The sequence below is a fragment of the Oncorhynchus nerka genome, linkage group LG28 (assembly GCF_034236695.1).
Source record: "Oncorhynchus nerka isolate Pitt River linkage group LG28, Oner_Uvic_2.0, whole genome shotgun sequence".
NCBI classification, from domain to species: domain Eukaryota; kingdom Metazoa; phylum Chordata; class Actinopteri; order Salmoniformes; family Salmonidae; genus Oncorhynchus; species Oncorhynchus nerka.
Genome location: NC_088423.1, coordinates 15,136,296 through 15,161,544, shown reverse-complemented (window position 1 = coordinate 15,161,544; position 25,249 = coordinate 15,136,296). Strand labels below are relative to the sequence as shown.

Here is a 25,249-nt window from a genome sequence, read left to right as displayed (position 1 = left end):
TGCATATAGTCTGTATATGTCAATGTCTTATCGTCTTACTGTTTGAGTTGCTTATAGAGGTGGGGTTGCATATAGTCTGTATATGTCAATGTCTTATTGTCTTACTGTTTGAGTTGCTTATAGAGGTGGGGTTGCATATAGTCTGTATATGTCAATGTCTTATTGTCTTACTGTTTGAGTTGCTTATAGAGGTGGGGTTGCATATAGTCTGTATATGTCAATGTCTTATCGTCTTACTGTTTGAGTTGCTTATAGAGGTGGGGTTGCATATAGTCTGTATATGTCAATGTCTTATTGTCTTACTGTTTGAGTTGCTTATAGAGGTGGGGTTGCATATAGTCTGTATATGTCAATGTCTTATTGTCTTACTGTTTGAGTTGCTTATAGAGGTGGGGTTGCATATAGTCTGTATATGTCAATGTCTTATCGTCTTACTGTTTGAGTTGCTTATAGAGGTGGGGTTGCATATAGTCTGTATATGTCAATGTCTTATTGTCTTACTGTTTGAGTTGCTTATAGAGGTGGGGTTGCATATAGTCTGTATATGTCAATGTCTTACTGTTTGAGTTGCTTATAGAGGTGGGGTTGCATATAGTCTGTATATGTCAATGTCTTATTGTCTTACTGTTTGAGTTGCTTATAGAGGTGGGGTTGCATATAGTCTGTATATGTCAATGTCTTATTGTCTTACTGTTTGAGTTGCTTATAGAGGTGGGGTTGCATATAGTCTGTATATGTCAATGTCTTATTGTCTTACTGTTTGAGTTGCTTATAGAGGTGGGGTTGCATATAGTCTGTATATGTCAATGTCTTATTGTCTTACTGTTTGAGTTGCTTATAGAGGTGGGGTTGCATATAGTCTGTATATGTCAATGTCTTATTGTCTTACTGTTTGAGTTGCTTATAGAGGTGGGGTTGCATATAGTCTGTATATGTCAATGTCTTATTGTCTTACTGTTTGAGTTGCTTATAGAGGTGGGGTTGCATATAGTCTGTATATGTCAATGTCTTATTGTCTTACTGTTTGAGTTGCTTATAGAGGTGGGGTTGCATATAGTCTGTATATGTCAATGTCTTATTGTCTTACTGTTTGAGTTGCTTATAGAGGTGGGGTTGCATATAGTCTGTATATGTCAATGTCTTACTGTTTGAGTTGCTTATAGAGGTGGGGTTGCATATAGTCTGTATATGTCAATGTCTTACTGTTTGAGTTGCTTATAGAGGTGGGGTTGCATATAGTCTGTATATGTCAATGTCTTACTGTTTGAGTTGCTTATAGAGGTGGGGTTGCATATAGTCTGTATATGTCAATGTCTTATTGTCTTACTGTTTGAGTTGCTTATAGAGGTGGGGTTGCATATAGTCTGTATATGTCAATGTCTTACTGTTTGAGTTGCTTATAGAGGTGGGGTTGCATATAGTCTGTATATGTCAATGTCTTATTGTCTTACTGTTTGAGTTGCTTATAGAGGTGGGGTTGCATATAGTCTGTATATGTCAATGTCTTATTGTCTTACTGTTTGAGTTGCTTATAGAGGTGGGGTTGCATATAGTCTGTATATGTCAATGTCTTATCGTCTTACTGTTTGAGTTGCTTATAGAGGTGGGGTTGCATATAGTCTGTATATGTCAATGTCTTATTGTCTTACTGTTTGAGTTGCTTATAGAGGTGGGGTTGCATATAGTCTGTATATGTCAATGTCTTATTGTCTTACTATTTGAGTTGCTTATAGAGGTGGGGTTGCATATAGTCTGTATATGTCAATGTCTTATTGTCTTACTGTTTGTTTTTCGTACTCTTGGTTTCAGCAAGCCAAGGACCGACCGCAAGTCAGAGGAGGAAGGGGATGGTAGGAGACTTAGAGAGATGGACTGTCACCCATTTTCTCTTAACGTCTTCGCTGTTTAATTCTGAGTAGATTTTAACCAAGTGTTAAACAAGGACATTTTGGTTCTACAACACTTCCTATTAACATTATTGACACATTTACATTGAGGTTTCACTCCTCTTTGTGTATGTGCTCACAGTATTCTATTTACATTGAGGTTTCACTCCTCTTTGTGTATGTGCTCACAGTATTCTATTTACATTGAGGTTTCACTCCTCTTTGTGTATGTGCTCACAGTATTCTATTTACATTAGTCAACAGCAGAGAGCTAATAATATCCCTTCAAATGATGGTGGATAATGTAATAAAGGACCTTATCATTAAGAGGTTTAGGCTTTGCAAGAATATTTTTGAGTATTGGTCTTGGTTATTATGATAAGTCAACAAGCCTTATTACTCTGAAGATGGGAGAAATTAAGAGGTTGGATTTCAAAGTTATATGCTCAATTGCTGTTATTTTTTTATCTCTGTAAATATGTTTTTGTGTAAAGCCAGAATGTGCTAGGTTATTTTAAGATGCCAATGTAGTAATAGAGATTTATTGACCTGCTGGAGGGTTTGGTTGGGTGGAGGGAGGGAGGGAGTCAGATGAAAGGTAGGCCTATGCCTGCATGGGCCAGGGCAGATCATAATACAGATGGAATGTAGTTGTGTGGGTTCTTTACCATGCTTAGTCTTTATTACAACAATATTATGTATAATTATTATTATTTTGTGTCCCTTTTCGTAAAGTTGTCTTGTTGCATCTCAAACTCAACAGCACAGCATCACCACATATAGTGCATACATACATAGATATAACGATGTAAATCACGTGCTATAATACACGAATCAACACTTGCGGACACAGTTCATGGGATAGGCCTAAACTATAGTTCATACCGTTTATATATTCATGGGATAGGCCTAAACTATAGTTCATACCGTTTATATATTCATGGGATAGGCCTAAACTATAGTTCATACCGTTTATATATTCATGGGATAGGCCTAAACTATAGTTCATACCGTTTATATATTCATGGGATAGGCCTAAACTATAGTTCATACCGTTTATATATTCATGGGATAGGCCTAAACTATAGTTCATACCGTTTATATTCATGGGATAGGCCTAAACTATAGTTCATACCGTTTATATTTGGGGGGGGGGTGTTATATTTTGAGTCAATAAAGATATGCACAACTTATAATACTGTCTGTTTGTGTTTTTAGGTAATTATTTTGAAGTCATTTTGATGTTTCTTCATTATTATTTAAGAACTAATGTAAAACTTAACAGACCTAGGATCAGATCTGGCCGTAAATGTGATTCGTCTCCAAATAGATGTAGCCTATCGCATGCACATTGTCACAAATCACGACCCATCCACTTCCTGGCCCTAGCTGTTCATTGGATGTGATTGGTGTAAACAGGAGGCTACATCTCATTCTATAGTACCTACGCTACGTAATGGACAGGACCGAACGGAGTTGATCTACTGTGGCTAATCCTAGTGGATTCCGTCTGTGTGGCAAACGCCTAGGTAGGAGAAAGGGGAGAACGGAATGACGGCGTTTACAGAGCAGGACAAAACTGATATGTTACCTGTATTGTTCATAACAGAATGAAGAAAATACCAAGACACACTCAAATTAGATGCAAGCCTTAAAAACAGATTTTTTTAAACGGATTTAACTCTTGGATCAGAACGGAAAGATTTCTAGTCGAACAGGACTGGAAAATGAACATGGATGTCGGAGTAACGATGGCATCTTTGTGTAGTTAAATCCATTTCTATCTTCTTTCTGGCACTAAAACTGCGCCGGCCGAAGTTTGCTCTATATTCAACTATCGATCATAGGTAAAGTGATTTTACTTGCCCATTTGAAGGGAAATAAAATAGATTAAAGTAATGTATTGTTTTACTGCATTAGTGGCTACTACTATGTTTCTCTACTGAAAACAATGTTTCTCTGCCAGTTGTTTAGCCTCTTGGCATGAATAGACCTCCCGAGTGGCGCAGCGGTCTTAAGGCACCACCTGAAAAATCCGAATATTTTATTTATTATACTGAACAAAAATATAAACGCAACATGCAACAATTTCAAAGATTATGCTGAGTTACAGTTCATATGTATAAGGAAATAATTCAAATGAAATAAATAAATTAGGCCCTAGTCTATTGATTTCACATGACTGGGAATACAGATATACAACTGTTGGTAACACAAGAGGTAGGGTCGTGGATCAGAAAACCAGTCAGTATCTGGTGATACCACAGTTTGCCTCGTGCAGCTTGACACATCTCCTTCACATAGAGTTGATCAGGCTGTTGATTGTAGCCTGTGGAATGTTGTCCCACTCCTCTTCAACAGCTGTGTGAAGTTTCTGGATATTGTCTGGAACTGGAACACGCTGTCATACACGTCGATCCAGAGCATCCCAAACATGCACAATGGGTGACATGTCCGGTGAGTATGCAGGCCATGGAAGAATTGGGACATTTTCAGCTTCCGGGAATTGTATTTGTATTTATTATGGATGGCAGCAGCTACTCTAACTGGGGTCCAGCAAAATTAAGGCAGTTTATACAATTGCGTGTACAGATCCTTGTGACATGGGGCTGTGCGTTATCATGCTGAAACATGAGGTGATGGCGGTGGATGAATGGCATGAGAATGGGCCTCAGGATCTCGTCACGGTATCGCTGTGCATTCAAATTGCCATTGATAAAATGTAATTGTGTTCATTGCCAATAGCTTATGCCTACCCATACCATAACCCCATCGCCACCATCAGTAAAGCGCTTGCCCACGCAACGCCATACATGTGGTCTTTGGTTGTGAGGACTGTTGGATGTACTGCCAAATTCTTGGAGGCAGCTTATGGTAGATAAATTAACATTAAATATTCTGGCAACAGCTCAGGTAGACATTCCTGCAGTCAGCATGCCAATTGCATGCTCCCTCAACTTGAGACATCTGTGGCATTGTGTTGTGTGACAAAACTGCACATTTCAGAGTGGCTGTTCGTTGTCCTCAGCACACGGTGCACCTGTGTATTGATCATGCTGTTTAATCATCTTCTTGATATGCCACACCTGTCAGGTGGATGGATTATCTTGGTAAAGGAGAAACACTGACTAACAGGGATGTAACCAAATTTGTGCCCAAATCTTGAGAGAAATAATATTTTTTGTGCATATGGACATTTTTTGGGGATCTTTTGTTTCAGCTCATGAAACATGGAACCAACACTTTACATGTTGCGTTTTATAGTTTGGTTCACTGTACACTACCGTTCAAAAAATTTGGGGACACTTAGAAATGTCCTTGTTTTTGAAAGAAAAGCACTTTTCTTTTGTCCATTAAAATAACATCAAATTGATCAGAAATACAGTGTAGGCATTGTTAATGTTGTAAATGACTATTGTAGCTGGAAACAGCAGATTTTTTAAAATGGAATATCTAAGGCGTACCGAGGCCCATTATCAGCAACCATCACTCCTGTGTTCCAATGGCATGTTGTGTTAGCTAATCCAAGTTTATAATTTTAAAAGGCTAATTGATCATTAGAAAACCATTTTGCAATTGTTTGCACAGTTGAAAACTGTTGTCCTGATTAAAGAAGCAATACAACTGTCTCTCTTTAGACTAGTTGCGTATCTGGAGCATCAGAATTTGTGGGTTCAATTACAGGCTCAAAATGGCCAGAAACAAAGACCTTTCTTCTGAAACTCATCAGTCTATTCTTGTTCTGAGAAATTAAGGCTATTCCATGTGAGAAATTGCCAAGAAACTGAAGATCTCATACAACACGGTGTACTACTCCCTTCACAGAACAGCGCAAACTGGCTCTAACCAGAATAGAAAGAGGAGTGGGAGACCCCGGTTCACAACTGAGCAAGAGGACAAGTACATTAGTGTCTAGTTTGAGAAACAGATGCCTCACAAGTCCTCAACTGGCAGCTTCATTAAATAGTCCCTGCAAAACACCAGTCTCAACATCAACAGTGAAGAGTTGACTCCAGGATGCTGGCCTTCTAGGCAGAGTTGCAAAGAAAAATACATTTCTCAGACTGGCCAATAAAAAGAAAAGATTAAGATGGTCGAAAGAACACAGACACTGGACAGAGGAACTCTGCCTAGAAGGCCAGCATCCCGGATTCGTCTCTTCACTGTTGACGTTGAGACTGGTGTTTTGCAGGTAATATCTTTCAAAAAACAAGGACATTTCTAAGTGACCCCCATATTTTGAACAGTACAAAGGTAGTACACTGGACCTTTACTCGTCCTGTATTAGCCAGCTGTAGTGCGTGCAAACAAATTCTAATCAGCACCGCTGCCCCCCCACACACAAAACAATTGACTTTATGCTATTGAAACTTTTTTTTTTCTTGTTGCTGCCAAGCATCATCTATTCCCTACCTGCAGAATTCCATTTTCTTCCTCTTTTCTCAGCCACTAGCTGGCTGTGACCCATATCATTACCTAATATTATTACCTCACTCACACACTTCCATCTGTTGCTTTATGTGTTCCTCAGTCTGTCAGGCAGCCACATCATTCCACTGACTGCCCTTTTTCCTTTCAAATGAGACACAATGTCCCTTTGCCTCAGCAGAGCTTCACTTCCCATTTGTGTGTCCCTCTGTCTGCCACTGGTACATTCACTCCAGCCCTTTTCTGCATGCTGATCTGCTGATTCTCTGCAAACCAATACAAATTACCCCTATATATCTATCTCTCTATCACACACACACACACAGCTGTGTGTGTGTTTGCATGCCTGTGTGTGTGGAAACAATATACTGGCACAGTTTGTCATGACTCATGCTATGCTGCTGTTAATGTGACTTATGGTTGCAATGCGGTTTGGCAGCCAAGCCCTGATAGGTCAGTTTAGACACGTCCTCTATGTGCTGTCCACTGTTGTGGTCTCAAGGTCTTTGTTGTGCTTGGGAAAGGCATTATGAGTCATAGCAGGCTATTTTTAGTCTCACGTGTTATTGTGTGGCCTTTTGTAGTGGACTTTCTTATTTTTCTATGATTATGCCAATGACAGCACCATCTGACGTTGAGTTTGTTATCGCCTTGCAGATCCTGGCAATACAAACATCTGATGCTAAACTATGTTTGAAATAGGGATTCATGATGACAAAATGCCATTTTTGTATTTTCCTTGTGTTTGGTCTTCCATAGGAAAATACTGTAGTTAACAGAAAAGTTGAATGATACAGTACTTTCAGATCAGCCTGTTTAACCCAAAACTGTCAATAGAAACCAAATTATTTTAGACAGGAGGGAAAAGCCCTGTCTATACAGTTTAGTAGTAGGGTGAAACACTGGTTTGACAGTGGTCTCTCTCCATCTCCATCTCTTTCTCTGACTCTTCGGTAAACAGTACGACACACCTGACTCATTGTGTCTTTCTTCCTTCATCAGATGCTCTCATCAACGTAAATTACAGTACCGATAACTGGTTGATGATTGATGGTTACAGTCTCTCCAATAAGGCTCTGCTTTCCACATGTACAGTATAACTTGAACGTATCAGAACGTATGTCTACACTGTTTATGTATTATTAATGTAGACGTGTTCTCTCTGTTCGCTGGTCTCCAGATGAGTCGTCTATGGAGGCGTGACGTGCCCCTGTCTGATCGGCTAGGACTACTCCCTGGTCCCCGTCCCACCATGCCCCCCCCGGGCCCAAACATCTCCTGGTTCCCAGAGGCCCCCCTGCTGACCTCAGAACAGCCCACCTTCCTGATGACCCCCGCTGCCCAGGCCGTGTCAGGCTTCTTCGTCTGGACCGCCCTACTCTTCACCTGCCACCAGGTAATACACGCACACAGACAGACACACACTGTATCACCGCCTGGTACGGCAACTGCACCGCCCGCAACCGCAGGGCTCTCCAGAGGGTGGTGAGGTCTGCCGACCCATCACCGGGGGGGCAAACTACCTGCCCTCCAGAACACCTACAGCCCCCGATGTCACAGGAAGGCCATAAAGATCATCAAGGAAAACAACCACGAGAGCCAGTGCCAAAGCTGGGCCCGAGAGACTGAAAAACAGCTTCTATCTCAAGGCCATCAGACTGTTAAATAACCATCACTAGAACCTTAGAGGCTGCTGCCTATATACATCGACTTGAAATCACTGGCCACTTTAATAATGTTTACATATATACTGTATTATATTCTACTGTATTTTAGTCTATGCCGCTTCGACGTTGCTCGTCCAAATATATTTTTAATTCCTTTACCTTAGATTTGTGTGTATTGTTAGATATTACTTGTTAGATATTACTGCACTTTTGGCGCTAGAAAGACAAGCATTTCGCTACACCTGTAATAACATCTGCATGTGACCAATAAAATTGTATTTGATTTGACTTCCCCACATCTCTAAACAAAACACTCAATCCACTAAAAATAAACACCATTTGGTGTTTCTGTCGATATTTGGCTGTGGCCGACTCGGGTGTCTAGGTGTTGTCTGTCCCTGTAGGTCATACAGTAGAGGAAGGGAGGGTTATGTAACTACAGGTTCCACCTGGGGTGATGCGGGAGGAATAGATGCATCTGCGCAGTGCTCAGAGAGCACAGGTTGCCTAGCAACAACACACAATCTCTGTTTGTTTAACTGAACAAGTCAACACATACTGCACACACCCACCACGTCAAAGGCTACCTGTCCTTCTGTCGGGAATGAGAGTCTGCTGGCTTCTTGCAAGTTTCGTTTCTTACTCTCTCCCTCTATTTCTATCCCCACCCTCCTCTCTCTATATACACTGAATGTACATTTTAGTCATTTAGCAGACGCTTCTGTCCAGAGCGACTTACAATAATGAGTATCAACATTAGGAACACCATGACAGACTGACCAGGTGAAAACTAGGATCCTTTATTGATGTCACTAGTTAAATCCACTTCAATCAGTGTAGATGAAGGGGAGGAGACAGGTTAAAGAATGATTTGTAAGCCTTGAAACAATTGAGACATGGATGGTGTATGTGTGCCGTTCAGAGGGTGAATGGGCAAAACAGATTTAAGTGCCTTTGAACAGGGTATGGTAGTAGGTGCCAGGCGCACTGAAGAACTGCAACGCTGCTTTTCTTGACACACTCAAACCGTGTCTTTCTCTCCCTCCCTCTTTCCCTCTTTCCCTCCCTCCCTCCCTCCCTCCCTCCCTCCCTCCCTCCCTCCCTCCCTCCCTCCCTCCCTCCCTCCCTCCCCCTTCATCTCACTCTCTCCTTCCCTCCCTCCATTTCTCTCTCTCTCTCTCTCAGATTTACATGCACCTGCAGTACTACAGTTCTCCTAATGAGCAGAGACACATCGTGCGGATCCTCTTCATTGTGCCCATCTATGCCTTTGACTCCTGGCTCAGCCTCCTCTTCTTCACTAATGAGGAGTACTATGTCTACTTTGACACCGTCAGGGACTGCTATGAGGGTAAGAGACTAGTGTAGAACAGAACTGAATGGCTTCACCATGGAGATCAGCTGTATTGTGATACTTCCTCACCCAGTGTTTGGAGGTCATGGTGCAGCCCCATGGACAGATGGCTAAATGCTGCTCTGCCTCAGCGCTATCTCTTGTTGTTCTGAGGCCTGCCCAGATTTCTGTGTAGGAAAACCTGTTGCATAGCAACCCTGTTCACCCTACAGGGCAGCCCTAATGATGAGGTCTCAACCAAACTTGCTGGGACACACACACACACACACACACACACACACACACACAGAGAAAGAAGACAACCTGCACCCTTATCAGAGAGTCAGCTGTTTATCTGGTCTGGCTTATGCAATACTCCTAGTCACAAGGTATACACTCACCAACACACACTCTGACACTCACCCTCCCATACTGTCTGTTACACACCCAACACACACTCGGACACACACCCTCCCATACTGTCTGTTACACACACTTGAATCCCCCTTCAGGGGTTAATAGATAGTACAATGGTGTATAGTGTGTTGGTCATATGCAGTGAGGGATCAGGGCTGGGCCTTTCCTCTATCTGTCATATTGGTCACATTGATGCACTACAGACAGAGAAGGTCATAGACAGGCCACTGGATACATCCTGTAGGTGGTCTTTCATTTGTTCAGTCAAAGGTGAGAATAGATTGTGTGTGTGTGTGTGTCCATTTCCTTTGATATGACAGTCATTGTCTTATCTTGTCTCTTGGGGGAATGGAAGAGTACTGGGTTTGAGATTTTTTTCCATGCCCATATTAGGAGGGCAATTATGATGTTAAACATGTCCGAGTAGTTTAAATGTTTGTGTTGTTGACTTCTTAAATTGTCCTTTTTTGACGATATGTGTGTCTCTCCTGTGCAGCGTTTGTCATCTATAACTTCCTCAGCCTGTGTTATGAGTACCTGGGAGGAGAGAGCGTCATCATGGCTGAGATCAGAGGAAAACCTATTCAGTGAGTCTTTTCTTCCACTCGTGTGTGTGTGTGTGTGTGTGTGTGTGTGTGTGTGTGTAGTCTATTTGTGTGTGTATGTTGAACATCTCATTACCTGATGCTGTATTTAACAATGTGTTTTCCTGCGTCCCCAGGTCCAGTTGTATTTACGGTACATGCTGTCTCTGGGGGAGGAGTTACTCCATTGGGTTCCTGCGGTTCTGTAAGCAGGCCACGCTACAGTTCTGTGTGGTCAAACCCCTCATGGCCATGGTCACAGTCATCCTACAGGCCTTTGGAAAGTACCGCGACGGAGACTTCAAGTACGATACTGTGCTTCTTCTTAAGCAATCGTAGAATATCTCATACCAATTCTTTATAATAAGACTTTCAATTACCCAAAATACACTGTGCTTCTGTGTGGATAGATGTCAATCCGGTGATACAGGTTGGTCCTAATGCTGGTTTACACTCCAATCTAATCAACTGTCATGTCCCTGTCTGTCCCCCCAGTGTGAACAGTGGGTACCTGTATGTGTCCATCGTCTACAACATCTCAGTCAGCCTGTCTCTCTACGCCCTCTTCCTCTTCTATTTCTCCACCCGGGATCTGCTCAGCTCCTACAGCCCCCTGCTCAAGTTCTTCATGGTCAAATCTGTCATCTTCCTCTCATTCTGGCAGGGTGAGACACACACACACACATACACACCAAGCATCTAAATACAGATTGACATTTTTAGGTAATTGAAGCGCTGTTGGCAATTGATTATGAATGAGGTCATTCATATCATATCCATACCCATGTCAATATTATCAATATTTGTTAATTCATCTCTGTTTATTTTCCATCAGGCATGTTGCTGGCCATCCTAGAGAAGTGTGGGGCCATCCCCAAAATCAACTCACCCGAGGTGTCAGTGGGAGAGGGAACGGTTGCCGCCGGTTACCAGAACTTCATCGTCTGCATCGAGATGTTCTTTGCCTCCCTGGCCCTGCGTCATGCATTCACATACAGGATCTATATGGACAAGAGGCTGGACTCTCAGGGTAAGGAGACTGAGTTTCAGTTGTATTATTTACTGTGGTGTCGACCTACTTGACATTGGTCTAGGTCATTGGGCTGTGGTACTGTAATATTTTCACATTTTGCAGATCTTCTCTCTATAACATGATGTCAGGTCTTCTCTTGTCACTGACTCACACTCTCTTTTCTCTCTGTTCCCTTGTCAACATACGTTTCCAAATGTGTCCTCGTCCTCTACATACTCCTTTATTTTCCTTTATCATCTTTCATTCATCTTTGTTTTTGGAATACCTCCTTTCCTTCGTTATTTTTTATAAACTCCTATCTTGGTTCATTGGTCATCCCTCCTCTTCCTATACTCTGGGTCATTTTGTCTTTCTTATTCTTCCTCCCATATAATTTCTTTCTCTTTCCCCATGCTGCGTTATCAAGGCTCAGTTCCTATGTATGGAGAGTCTGGTAGGTCTGCCACTGAGTCTCTTACCCAGCTTTACGCTTCTTTCTACTTCTTTACAATCCTATGTTCAATGTTGTGTTCCCTTTGTCTTACTTTATATGAAAAGTTGCTTTCTGTCAAATCAGTGGTTGTCCTTGTTGCTGTTTTTACATTCACTGCAGCAAGCTTCCAGCAGTGATTTCTCACTGTGTTTAGGTTTTACATTATTCACAATACAACTCCTACTTGACCTTTTTGATATTTTATCTCTTACCTGTTGTCCTTTCCTCCACCCCCCCTATTCTCAGGTCGCTGTGCCCCAATGAAGAGCATCTCCAGCAGCCTGAAGGAGACGATGAACCCTGGAGACATGGTCCAGGATGCTATCCATAACTTCTCCCCGGCCTACCAGCAGTACACCCAGCAGTCCACCCTGGAACAGGGTCACTCTGCCCCGCCAGTGTCCCGCACCATCAGCACCATCAGCACCCGCGACAACGAGAAGACCCTGCTGCTCAGCTCGGATGACGAGTTCTAAGTTAACACACACCAGCCCCAGCCAATCACCTCTTTACTGACTGCTGGGGTGAGGTACTACCTCCTGGTCTTATGGAGTATTGGTAGGGGATTTAAAGTGTGTTGTTTGGGGTTGGCATCGACCTCAATACAGGGATACAGGACCATATCACTTAGCCTGGTCCATTCAATATCCTCTACTACACACAATTCAGGACTTTACAGGAACTCTTCTCTTGGTAGAATATACACTTATTGGGAACATGATGTTATGGTTGAAAAACTTCAATGGTTGGTTATATAGGACTTATAGGGATTTTCTGAGAGAATTATACTTCACTTATTAGAGAGACATTTATGGTTTGAATAAAAGTGATTTTATCGTTACAAAATGTGTCTGCTAGCTAGCTAACATCCAATGACGATGATGGCCCATACTATATTTATATTTATATTAAAGTACTTTGGCTATGGATGGCATTTTATTTGTCGTTTTGGTTTAAAATGTTCCGTTTTAAGACCATTCCCCATGGTGACAATTTTTCAAGTTGATTTTAAAGGGATGGTGTGGGGGAGTGGTTTAGGGGAGAACCAGCTGTGTGGACTGGAGTATTGGACAGGGACAGATGAGAGAGCGGGATGGAAAGGGGATGTAAGGGAAGGGGGGGATAATGGTTGGTTAGACAGCACTTGATCGGATTCCAGATGAAGAGGACTGCTCCAGTGTTTAGTGGCTGTAGCATGCAGACCAGCAGGGTGAGGGCAGACCAGCAGTGTGCTAGTCTGGATTATACGGTTGTAATTGGGCCATTATTTGTATGGTGAGGATTAGGCCTTCATCCAGCGAGGCTCACTCTGTCACCAGACCTCTGCTGGCCTCTAATGTAGGTTAAAGTCATGTAGGGTAAACACCTTAGTCAAACCGATCGGTGTGATCAGACAACGCAAGAAGTTAAGAAGTAAAGTTAGATGTCATGCTACATGGTTATAATGTAGGACATTTTTATATACTTACAATTCCAATTAGACAAACACTGCACAATTTCAGAAAAATAAAGTGTAACTCGATACAATAAAATATTCAGCTTTGTAATGAAGTGTGGGTCAGTTTTAGACTCACTTTTAGTGTCGTATACATGTTTTCATTACACAGAAGTGAATGTTCAGTGCTTACAGACAAAATATATTGCGTTATCCATAGTTTAGATTTCAGTTTATTGTAGACAGTAGGGGCACAACTTTGATTTGAGACGTGGGAGGGGGGGACATATATATTTTTTCAGTCAGATAAACACTCCAAACTGCCTACCCGACCGCTCAGAGCCGTCCGCATGGTCCTAAAGCACAATGACTTTTAGATTTAAAAAAAAATCACATACCAATGATAAAACGGGGGGACAAATACCATTTCAGAATATGGGGGGGGGGGGGATGTCTCCCTGTCCCCGGTAAAAGTTGTGCCCCTGGTAGTGAGTAATACGGGACTGGCTGCCATTATACAGTAAACACACGTTGAGTCCATGCTCCATGCTCAATCCTGCAACCAGAGCGCAGCAGGGAGACTATTATATTTGGTCACTTGACACAGACAAACACACACACAAATCTATCAAACACAGACTGATTATGATAACACGTTATGCTTGCAGCCTACACATTCTGTCTGCTAGTGAAAGGAATGCCGTGTCGTGGAGTACCAGCCTCCGTCTATCCTGACCTCTCAATTTTTGCTGTGTGTGAATGTGTGATAGCTCGACCCAATATGCGTAGGAAAGCCAGGGTCCAGAGAGGCTATTGTCTGTTGGATGGGTCAATATTTCCCATTATGCAGGGGTGGAAAAAGTACCCAATTGTCATACTTGAGTAAAAGTAAATATACCTTAAAAGAAAATGACTCAAGTAAAAGTGAAAGTCACCCAGTAAAATCATATTTGAGTAAAAGTTTTAAAGTATTTGGTTTTAAGTATACTTAAGTATCAAAAGTAAATGTAATCGCTAAAATATACTTAAGTATCAAAAGTAAAAGTATAAATAATTTAAAATTGCTTATATTAAGCAACACAGATGGCACGATTTTCTTGTTTTTTATTTATTTACAGATAGCCAGGGGCACACTCCAACCAGTCAGACTAATTTATAAACCAAGCATTTGTACTGCCAGATCAGAGGCAGTAGGGATGACCAGGGATGTTCTCTTGATAAGTGCGTGAATTAGACAATTTTTCCTGTCCTGCTAAGCATTCTAATATAATGAGTACTTTTGGGTGTCAGGGAAAATGTAAGGAGTAAAAAGTACATTATTTTCTTTAGGAATGTAGTGAAGTCAAAGTAAAAGTTGTCAAAAATATAAATAGTAAAGTAAAGTGCAGATACCCCAAAAAACGACTTAAGGTAGTACTTTAAAGTATTTTTACTTTAAGTACTTTACACCACTGCCATTAAGGTATGGTCAGAATGTCTGCTTTAATTATAATGTGGAGGCCAGTGTGTAGCATGTTATGGAACTAAAGTAGGCCTTGAGATGAAAGGCCAGAGAGCTTATTATGATGTCTCCTGTAGCATTCAGTTGAGTTCTCTAACACGTTGAATATATTATGATGTCTCCTGTAGCATTCAGTTGAGTCCTCTAACACGTTGAATATATTATGATGTCTCCTGTAGCATTCAGTTGAGTCCTCTAACACGTTGAATATATTATGATGTCTCCTGTAGCATTCAGTTGAGTCCTCTAACACGTTGAATATATTATGATGTCTCCTGTAGCATTCAGTTGAGTCCTCTAACACGTTGAATATATTATGATGTCTCCTGTAGCATTCAGTTGAGTCCTCTAACACGTTGAATATATTATGATGTCTCCTGTAGCATTCAGTTGAGTCCTCTAACACGTTGAATATATTATGATGTCTCCTGTAGCATTCAGTTGAGTCCTCTAACACGTTGAATATATTATGATGTCTCCTGTAGCATTCAGTTGAGTCCTCTAACACGTTGAATATATTATGATGTCTCCTGTAGCATTCAGTTGAGTCCTCTAACACGTTGAATATATTATGATGTCTCCTGTAGCATTCAGTTGAGTCCTCTAACACGTTGAATATATTATGATGTCTCCTGTAGCATTCAGTTGAGTCCTCTAACACGTTGAATATATTATGATGTCTCCTGTAGCATTCAGTTGAGTCCTCTAACACGTTGAATATATTATGATGGTTTGGACTCATCCCCAAACATTTAGAGTTTCTGTTACAGAGAGAATTACACCACAAGATCATTTCATTCTCCATTTTCTATTTTTCTGATATCTTCTCTCTCTGCGCTCTCTAGGCCTGCATTTTATTAACCAGATGTAGAAGACTCAAGATGTCGCTCTATAAACTCTACTTTTGACTAGTTTTCTGTATTATGTCATAAAGCTGCTGATATTATGCTTCTGTTTTTCATCTAAATAATAATCAGAGAAAAAAAATATTAGGCCAAGAGAAAATAAAGATATTTAGATTTGTTTTAAAGGAGTCTTGTCATTATTATGCTATTTCATATTAAATAGTATTTTTAGAACTTGGTTGTTTCTTAGATGTCTTGTGATTTGGAGCTATATTTATCATAAAATCATAAGTGAAAGAGTGGGAAATCTTATGGGGAGACATATCTGCTTTTCTCTTCTGAAAGTTATTTTAACCTCCCTAGTCAACAGTAGTTGTAGTTCCCTAAAGAAACCACTCCCTGCTGTTGTACATACACTATGGTTTCATTCTTCTCCTTTCTGCTTCCCTCTCATACATTATGAAACCTGCCAGTGGGGAAGAACTGGCAAAAACAGCGTGATCAACAACTACATGATCAGCTGTTGTTGGAGCGAACCATTGAGGAGAGAGCTGAGCATTACATAGGTCTGGTTGCAAGGCTGAAATAGCAAGGACATGCACGTTAAGAGAAGATGACACCCAGGCCTCATGACACCCAGGCTATACTCTATTTTTGAAAGAATACATTAACCAAGACCATACGTGCATTCATGACAGCTGAACGTGCTATGGTCAGCAGGATACAGGAAGAAAGATGTAGGCAAGATAACTGATGACTAACACGTAAAACATAAGCATGCAATACATACATTATTTTTAGAACATGGAAAGAGTTCTGCCATCGTTGTAACCAAAAGCAGATACTAAGGGGGAGTAACTTTATTTACATGTGATGTACACAAATACTATGTATGTATAAAAGCAGAGCCAGTGCTAAGAAGGGGCGGCTGTTCCGCGGACCAGCACGGCTCTTAATAACTTGTATTAAAGTCTACATTGAATTCACAAAGTTCTTCTGAGAGTTTTATATTTCTGAAACAATTTTCCACTACACTGTGTGACATTGTCAGCCATTACAATTTAACAGTGGTCATAATTGATAGTTTACCAACACCGCTACTGAGTCATGACTGACTTAAGGAATTGGATTTATATTACTTTTTTGAAGTCGTCAATGTGCTTTGCATTGTAAGGGGTGAAAGGGGACTCACCTCACCCTCTACCAGTGGAGCAGGTTGAGAGCTTCAAGTTCCTTGGTGTCCACATCACCAACAAACTAACATAGTCCAAGCACACCAAGACAGTTATGAAGAGGGCACGACAAAACCTATTCCCCCTCAGGAGACTGAAAATATTTGGCATGGGTCCTCAGGTCCTCAAATGGTTCTACAGCTGCACCATTGAGAGCATCCTAACTGGTTGCATCACTTCCTGGTATGCAATTGCTCAGACCGCAAGACCCTACGGAGGGTAGTACGTACGGCCCAGTACATCACCGGGGCCAAGCTTCCTGCCATCCAGGACCTCTAAACCAGGCGGTGTTAAAGGAAGGCTCTAAGAATTGTCAAAGACTCCAGCCACCCTATTCATAGACTGTTCTCTCTGCTACCGCACGGCAAGCGGTACCGGAGCGCCAAGTCTAGGTCCAAGAGGCTTCTAAACAGCTTCTACCCCCAAGCCATAAGACTCCTGAACATCTAATCAAATAGCTACCCAGACTATTCACCCCCCCCCCCCCCCACACACACACACACACTTTTACACTGCTACTACTCTTATCTATGCATCGTCACTTTAATAACTCTACCTACAAGTACATATTACCTCAACTGGTGCCCCCGCACACGGACTCTGTACCAGTACCCCCTGTACATTACTTAAACTTTTTTTTAATATGTATTTTCTTAAAACTGCATTGTTGGTTAAGGGCTTGTAAGTCTACACCTGTTGTATTTGATTTATATAAATGATCACAATCACTCCATTGTATTCACAATATATACAACATTTATTTCAGTTAATATATAAAATAGACAATGTACTTAATTTTCACCATAGAAAAAATACATGTAATAAATACAGACCATTTTAGTTTTGCTGTACAAAACATCCAGCACAATTTGACATTAATAATCTTATATGAGACAGAGGATAAATGCTATGCAACATCGATATTGAGAAGATAGCTAAGTATATCTTAAGGGAGTATTAATCAACACAATATAATGAGTCATATTATTGACAGATTAAATGTATATTGCCATTCATTTCCGAATGTCGAATCAAACTGTCTAGTGGAGTCAGCAGGGGTTTATTGATAAATCTGGATGTTACAAGGCTTTCAGGTGAATTAAGCACCACCTCATCTCTGTCCTCTCTCTTTGACCTCCTCATTCACCTCCCAAATCCTCTCTACCACCACATCTTTTCTTCATATCCATCTCTTTTTCCTCTCATTTTATTCTACCATTCTTTTCCTTCATTCTTTCTCCTTACAGTGTTTGTCTCCCTTTTGAGCCATTTCAGAAAACAAAATGTAAAATAATAATTATCATAAATAACAATACGTATCATCACCTTGGTACTTTATAGAAAAATAGTATCCCTACAACAAGCCACACGACTCACTATGAAATTAGTACAAATATGGTGTACACACATACTAAAATCATCTTACAGCAACATGACCGTCGGCTTTTAGCATATCTAAAACAACTCATTACAAGTTAAACATTACAAAAATAATTGTCACACACTCCATACAACAATTAGACTTGAGAATTTCCCCAAACTAGTCATATCCAGGTATTTGAAACATACATTACATCACAGCACTCATTAGCTTTGTAATATCTATCCTTTAAATACACATAAAATAGAATACCTCTGAATAAACGTTTGCTCAAACATTTGTCTCTTGTATAAACATTATAAAATAACAGATAAAGGAATGCATCAATTGATTTTTGCATTGACATAGCATTCTACGAGATGTTGATTATTCAACTGTTTCCAGCAATGACCAACTTCTGCAAGTTGGGGAATCTAGAGACAAGCAAAGGATGTTTTTTTTTATAGCAAACCAAAATGTGCACTGTGGTACAGTTGAAAACACCCATGTAACCACTACACACGGCAGCACAGTGAAGCACAATAGTATCGACACACTAGAAGTACAGAGGAACAACACTCCAAGACGTGTACAGATGTCAATAGTGATGCCATTTAAAAGTCAAAGCATTAGAAGAAGCGGTGGAAGAGTCTGATTAACCCAGACATTGTGTAGCAGGGCTGGATGCCATGCCAGAAGGCAGAGAGCGATAGCTGGCTCGGCCTGTTGAGTAGCAGTTACAGAGAGCACCAGCAGCAAGACTGGCTTTGTCCACGGATGGTGTCTGTGTCCCTGTTTTGCACGTCTGTCGTGCTTTAGTTGGATTCGTCAACCGTCGTGTTTCCTTAAGTCCACGCATGTCTGAGTGTGTGTTGGCTGGGTTTAGAGACTATTTGTCACTGCCTGTGAACACCGTACGTCTGTGTGTGTGTCACCCGAAGCGCATGAGCTTCATAAGTGCCTATTTGTCTTATTCCTCCAATCCTCCTGCTCTCTCCAAGCGTGCATGTGTCTAGCTGTGTGTGTGTGATATATATATGAGAGTGTATGTACGTGCCTGTGTATATGAGAGTACATGTACAAGCGTTTGTCCGTCCCCAGCCCGGTCGGTTCCTCCTAGGACCCCCCCTGCTCTCTCTGGACGTGGGCCTGTGGCGGGGTCTTCACTATGGTAATGACAGAGGCTGTGTTGAGGCGTGGGGCTGTAGCCAGGAGGTTGCCCCCTCCAGACTCTAACCCACGGGCAAACCTCTGCAGGGCTGCCAGCCTGGCCCCTAGGCCCTCCAGCTCTCTCCTCATCCCTGCATTCTCCACACCCAGCCTCTCCACCTCCCTCTGGAGCTCCTTCTTCTGCTGCTCCAGGGCCTCGCGCTGGGACACTCGCTTCACCCGGCAGCTGGCAGCATAGCCACGGTTCTTCAGAGTGCGCCGGCGCTGCTTGAGCTTCTGGACCTCCTCGCGGGACAGACCCCGCAGGTGCAAGTTGAGCTCCCGTACAGACAGGGACATGAGCTCGCTGTCCGACAACACCGGAACGTTCTCACCACACTCCCGCTTTACCTGGAGAGGGATGGAGAGTTTTATCATTTTATTATTTTTATTTTAGAGAAAGTGCTGTGACGTGTGTGTAAAATGCACTTTACAATCGAATGAACTCTAATTCTACCTTCAGGGCTTTGCTGCTTCTTTCTGACGTCATGATCTGGCTTTATCCTGTATCTCCGACACCAATAAACACAGATTTATAGACGGTCTACAAGAGAGGGTGAGAGAAAGGACATGATTACATTTGAGAAACGTTAATCTAATGAAGTTCATGTGTTCCCTTATACACATACACACACACCTACTACACCAGTGTAGTAGGATATAAAGACATTCCATCTTGGACTGAAGACCTTCCCTTGAAAAGAAAAAACATCCACCACACTTCTGCGGTCTATCATTCAACTGTCTAAGTGGGAGTAAAGTGAAGTTAATAGTTTAAGATTTCTCCCCTGACTGGAATGGTGAAGGGAAGTTAAGTCTATCATGTGCCCATCCCACATTGCTCAAATCAGGTGTTCCCCTCAAACACTAGTAACCACTTCCTAACACTCACAGCAGAACTGAACTAATATAAATACAGTTATAACCGATTGGACATATTGGACATATTGTGCATTTCCAAATGCTCAAAGTATCGGGGCTGGGTTCAGTGGCGGTCGGTGCAGTTTCTATTACAGCATAATGTCATTCATATTCCATTCACCCAGCTCAATATAACAGTGATAGGTTTAGGCTACTACATGATACTCAAATTTTCCCTAAACCCATAATGAGGTTGCTACAACCTAGTCTATGAATGAAAGTTTACAGCGTAGGTGCACAGGTCGTTCGAATTTTGAGTAATCAAGGTGATCTAGGGTGTCATCATTAGTCCAACAGTTGCAAACGTGAGTTTCTATTTGACAAATTAATCTATTTTTATACCTGTTCTGTTCACTTCAGTCTAACTTTATATATTTTTTTACCAGAATCGGCAGAATGAAGACACGATAACACACAGAGTTCCCTTTCATAGCAGCCACATGAAAACAGAATGATCCCTTTGCTCGTTGTATATATATCAAATTATGTCACATACACGTTTAGCAGATGTTATTGCGGGTCTAGCAAAATGCTTGTGTTTCTATCTCCAAAAGTCCAGTAATATCTAACAATTAACAACAATACACACAAGCTAAAAAGTAAAAGAATGGAATTAAGGAATAATTAAATATTAGGATGAGCAATGTTGGAGTGACATAGACTAAAATACAGTATAATAGAATAGTTTATACATGAGATGAGTAAAGCAATAATATGTAAACATTAACGTGACTAGTGTTCCATTATTAAGTGGCCAGTGATTTCAAGTCTATGTATATGGGGAAGCAGCCTCTAAGGTGCAAGGTTACGTAACAGAGTGGAAGCCACCGAGTGATTGCTATTTAACAGTCTGATGGCCTTGAGATGGACAGAGAGAAGCTGTTTTTCAGTCTCAGCTTTGATGCACCTGTAGCAGGAAGAACAGGAAGTCGCTCAGGTGGTTGTTATCTTTGGTGATCTTTTTGACCTTCCTGTGACGTCGGCTGCTGTAGGGGTCCTGGAGGGCAGGTTGTGCAGACCGCACTACCCTCTGGAGAGCCCTGCGGTTGCGGGTGGTGCAGTTTCTGTACCAGGCAGTGATACAGCCCGACAGGATGCTCTCAATTGTGCATCTGTAACAGGATGCTCTCAATTGTGCATCTGTAAAAGTTTGTGAGGGTTCTAGGTGCCAAGACAAATTTATTCAGGCTCCTGAGGTTGTAGAGTCGCTGTTGCGCCTTCTCCACCTCACTGTCTGTGTGGATGGACCATTTCAGATCGTCAGTGATGTGTACGCCAAGGAACTTGAAGCTTTCCACCTGCTCCACAGAGGTCCCGTCGATGTGGACAGGGGCGTGCTCCCTCTGCTGTTTCCTGAAGTCCACGATCAGCTCCTTTGTTTTGTCAACATTGAGTTAGAGGTCACTTTCCTGGCACCACATTCCCAGGGCCCTCGTCATTGTTGGTAATCAGGCCTACTACTGTTGTGTCATCTGCAAACTTGATGATTGAGTTGGAAGCGTGTGTGGCCACGTAGTCATGAGTAAACAGGGAGTACAGGAGGGGGCTGAGCACGTGCCCTTGTGAGGCCCCTGTGTTGAGGATCAGCGAAGTGGAGGTGTTGTTTCCTACCTTCACCACCTGGGGTGCCCATCAGGAAGTTCAGGACCTAGTTGCACAGAGCGGGGTTCAGACCCAGGGCCCCAAGCTTAATGATGAGCTTTGAGGGTACTATGGTATTGAATGCTGAGCTATAGTCAATGAACAGCATTCTTACATAGGTATTCTTCTTGTCCAGGTGGGATAGGGCAATGTGCAGTGCGATTGCGTCATCTGTGGATCTATTGGGGGCAGTAAGCAAATTGAAGTGGGTCTAGGGTGTCAGGTAAAGTAGCGGTGATATGATCTTTAACTAGCCTCTCAAAGCACTTCATGATGACAGAAGTGAGTGCTACGGTGCAATAGTTCAGTTACCTTTGCTTTCTTAGGTACAGGAACAAAGGTGGACATCTTGATGTGGGGACAGCAGCCTGGGATAGGGAGAGGTTGAATATGTCCATAAACACTCCAGCAAGCTGGTCTGTGCATGCTCTGAGGACAAGGCTAGGGATGCCGTCTGGGCCGACAGCCTTGCGAGGCATAACACACAAAAATGTCTTACTCGCGTGGCCACGGAAATAGGAGAGCCCACAGTCCTTAGTAGCGAGCCGTGTCGGTGCCACAGTGTTCTCCTCAAAATGGGCGAAGAAGGTGTTTAGCTTGTCCGGAAGCAAGATGTCAGTGTCAGCGATGTGGCTGGTTTCCCTTTGTAGTCTTGCAACTATCTACGTGCTCGCCTCTTCTCACCTTTCCCCTTCGCTTGTGGACTTCATTGTACATCAGCTGTCTATGGCCAGGCACAAAAACCTATCCAAGCCAAACCTTCATACCATGACCGCTAACCGCTACACACAGCCTACATCGTTGTCACGCCATTGTCAACATAGCTACTAGAACTGACACGTAAGTAAACCTTCTTTAATCATGCAGTACAGTGCAGTCAGAAAGCAGTTCAGCAGTTACACCAGCAGGCCCAGGTGGCAATAAAATAAAACCAAACGCTTACCTGGACTTGGAAGAGTTCCAGTATTTGATAGCCAGCTAGCTAACATAGCATCCCTCTCTTTTTGAGCTGGGTGTTTGAGTAGGCTAAAACTAGCGAGCTGCATTCGCTTGCTAAGTAAAAGTTACAATTTCAAAAAATACAACCTCTCACTTCTTAATTTGGAAGAAATGAATTTGTTCAACTATTGGTCTCTCTTTCAGTCAACTACTCACCACATTTTATGCACTGCAGTGCTAGCTAGTTCTAGCTTTCAGTACTAGATTCATTCTCAGATCTTTTGATTGGGTGGACAACATGCTACTTCATGCTGCAGGAGCTCTGATCGATTTGGAAGTTGTCATAATTACTGTGTAGGTCTATGGAAGGGGGTGAGAACCATGAGCCTTCTAGGTTGTGTTGAAGTCAATGTACCCAGAGGACGAAGGAATATAACTGTCTTCCGGCTACACCATGGTGCTACCCTAGTGCTGCTGAGGCAACTGTAGACCTTCAATGCAAAACAGTGTGTTTTAATTAATTATTTGGTGACATGAATATATTTGGTATAGTTTTATCTAAAAGGGTTAACTTTAATGTTTCCATTTATTTTCACGAAATTCACTGAGGATGATGGTCCTGCCCTTCCTCCTCTGAGGAGCCTCCACTGGCTGGGTTGGACTCTTGCATGTGAAACTTGGTATTTGGAGGATCTCTTTTACATTTTAATATTTGATCAATTCAGGACAAGTGGCAGCTATGTTTTGAGTGTTATTTTATAAGTTATTCTTGCGTCTGATGTAGGTTATCATGTGTTGTTACAATCATTAACAATAAAATCCCCTTCCCCTAATTAGGATAAGGAACGAGATCACAACAAGAACTGATGTCAAATAGAATGACTCAGCTCTAACAGACGTCTAGACTGGATTATAATTATTGTTCTAAATAAAGGCTCTGGTGAGTTTATGGTGGATCCTTGACCTTACTGTTTCCCGAAATGCGTGGGAAGTGACCTTACACTCAAAAACGTCTGTCCTACCACGAGGCGTCGTTGTAAACCGATGTGACCATTTCATAAAGTCATAGTGATTCAGCAATAAGCTGCCCACCGCTAGTTTCTAACGGGCGACTACACTCTCTCGTACATGTATTGTGTCAATAAAACCTCACTAAATATTGAACGATACCCGTAAATTCTGCATTTAAAGCAGTATTTTGTGCCTAATAGTGTTATAACACAATACAGTTCTGACGTTAGTTGTAATGTATAATCCAATTAGCCGAGAAGCAGAAACACAAAGCTATATTTATCTTTCATTATATGAATGTTTCATAAGATAACTTTCATTATTAACAGATTCACATTTAAGATTTGTGCCTATGTAAACATTTAATTCTCAATAAAAATTCACCCATTTCCTTAAACTGGAAGGGAGCTGTCGAGGTAGCGCTATGCGATAGTAAACACACGCCATCGCAACTGCGCAGGTCGCCATCTATTTTTTTTAGCAACGTTTAAATAGCTCCTTTAAACCTTTAAAAATGAGAACCTATACAATGATATATCGAGAACAATACCCGACATGCATCTAAGATATGTAAATAGTGAATATGTGGTCGTATCATTGTTGCCAAATTGTAGCAATTTTGCAAGGCTAGCTAAACAACATGCTAGTAGCATTAGCCAACAACACGGATTAGCCAATGCTAGTTAGGTGGCTGCCTAACTCGAAATGCAAACAGCTGCCTACTTACTTGTCCTTAGCTAATGTCGTTGGAGAGTACCAACTGCCAGTCTTTGAGTTGTCGACACAATTGTATAAATAAATGTTTAAAAACACGGAGAAATGTCAAATACTGTGTTCAGTCGAAGTGAGATAATCGAAAAATGTCAGTCCGCCTTTTCCCGGAATTACTCTGTTCGGTGGGGTGAGATTCTTTCATTCACAAAAAACACAGTAACAATGACGTAAACTCGAAGGAATGAGGGTGGATCCCGCCCGCCCCCACAGCGTACGAGCTGGAAGCAAAGGATCGGGATGTAAACAATAAGGAATCCATGAGTCCCAAACTTTTCCATGATGATGACCTTTCATATTCTTATTGATTTAGAAAGGCGATGTATGGAAAAGGTAAATTATATGAGGGAAAATGACATTCCAAATGAATAGTCAGCTGCATACCTAGTGAATGTAGGTGAAAATGACTTTCATTTTTATATAAATGTGAAAAAAACAACCCTGAAATTACAATTATACTGTAGAAAGGGAGAGTCTGACTCCTTGCTCGAATACATTGCATTTTGAAATCACAAATTATGAGGCCCTCCTTATAGTGGATTACAAGCCAAAGATCAGCATGCA

At 41.7% G+C, this 25,249-nt stretch overlaps 3 protein-coding genes across 9 annotated transcripts in view; 2 read left to right on the top strand and 1 right to left on the bottom strand.

The window, feature by feature from the left end:
• The window catches only part of LOC115112909 (casein kinase I-like), a 39,038-nt gene extending 35,956 nt beyond the window's left edge, over positions 1–3,082 (top strand). For all 3 annotated transcript variants that reach the window (XM_029639961.2, XM_029639959.2, XM_029639958.2), the window contains exon 12: positions 1,810–3,082. The gene's annotated coding sequence lies outside the window, so the exon portion shown is untranslated. The remainder of the gene's footprint in view (positions 1–1,809) is intronic.
• Positions 3,083–3,308: 226 nt separating this feature from the next.
• On the top strand, positions 3,309–12,747 carry LOC115112908 (transmembrane protein 184B-like). 4 transcript variants are annotated; one of them, XM_065012651.1, is made up of 10 exons: positions 3,310–3,733; positions 4,248–4,343; positions 7,495–7,710; positions 9,167–9,332; positions 10,228–10,318; positions 10,453–10,620; positions 10,811–10,980; positions 11,151–11,345; positions 11,755–11,781; positions 12,067–12,747. In XM_065012651.1, exons 3-10 carry the CDS (start codon positions 7,495–7,497, stop codon positions 12,294–12,296), a joined length of 1,263 nt encoding a protein of 420 aa, XP_064868723.1. In that variant the 5' UTR covers positions 3,310–3,733; positions 4,248–4,343; the 3' UTR covers positions 12,297–12,747. The 4 variants fall into 4 exon arrangements, with proteins under 4 accessions (XP_029495816.2, XP_064868723.1, XP_029495814.2 ...); XM_029639956.2 differs by lacking the exon at positions 4,248–4,343 and having other exon boundaries at positions 3,309–3,415; XM_029639954.2 differs by lacking the exon at positions 4,248–4,343 and having other exon boundaries at positions 3,311–3,733.
• A 4,819-nt stretch (positions 12,748–17,566) lies between these two features.
• Positions 17,567–24,847, bottom strand: LOC115112906 (transcription factor MafF-like). Of its 2 annotated transcripts, none has more exons than XM_029639951.2 (3): positions 24,642–24,847; positions 19,860–19,946; positions 17,567–19,753 (listed from the first exon to the last, which is right to left on the bottom strand). In XM_029639951.2, the coding sequence occupies exons 2-3, from the start codon at positions 19,890–19,892 to the stop codon at positions 19,310–19,312; spliced, it is 477 nt and encodes a 158-aa protein (XP_029495811.1). In that variant the 5' UTR covers positions 19,893–19,946; positions 24,642–24,847; the 3' UTR covers positions 17,567–19,309. The 2 variants fall into 2 exon arrangements, with proteins under 2 accessions (XP_029495811.1, XP_029495812.1); XM_029639952.2 differs by lacking the exon at positions 24,642–24,847 and adding an exon at positions 22,277–24,597.
• Positions 24,848–25,249: the final 402 nt, after the last annotated feature.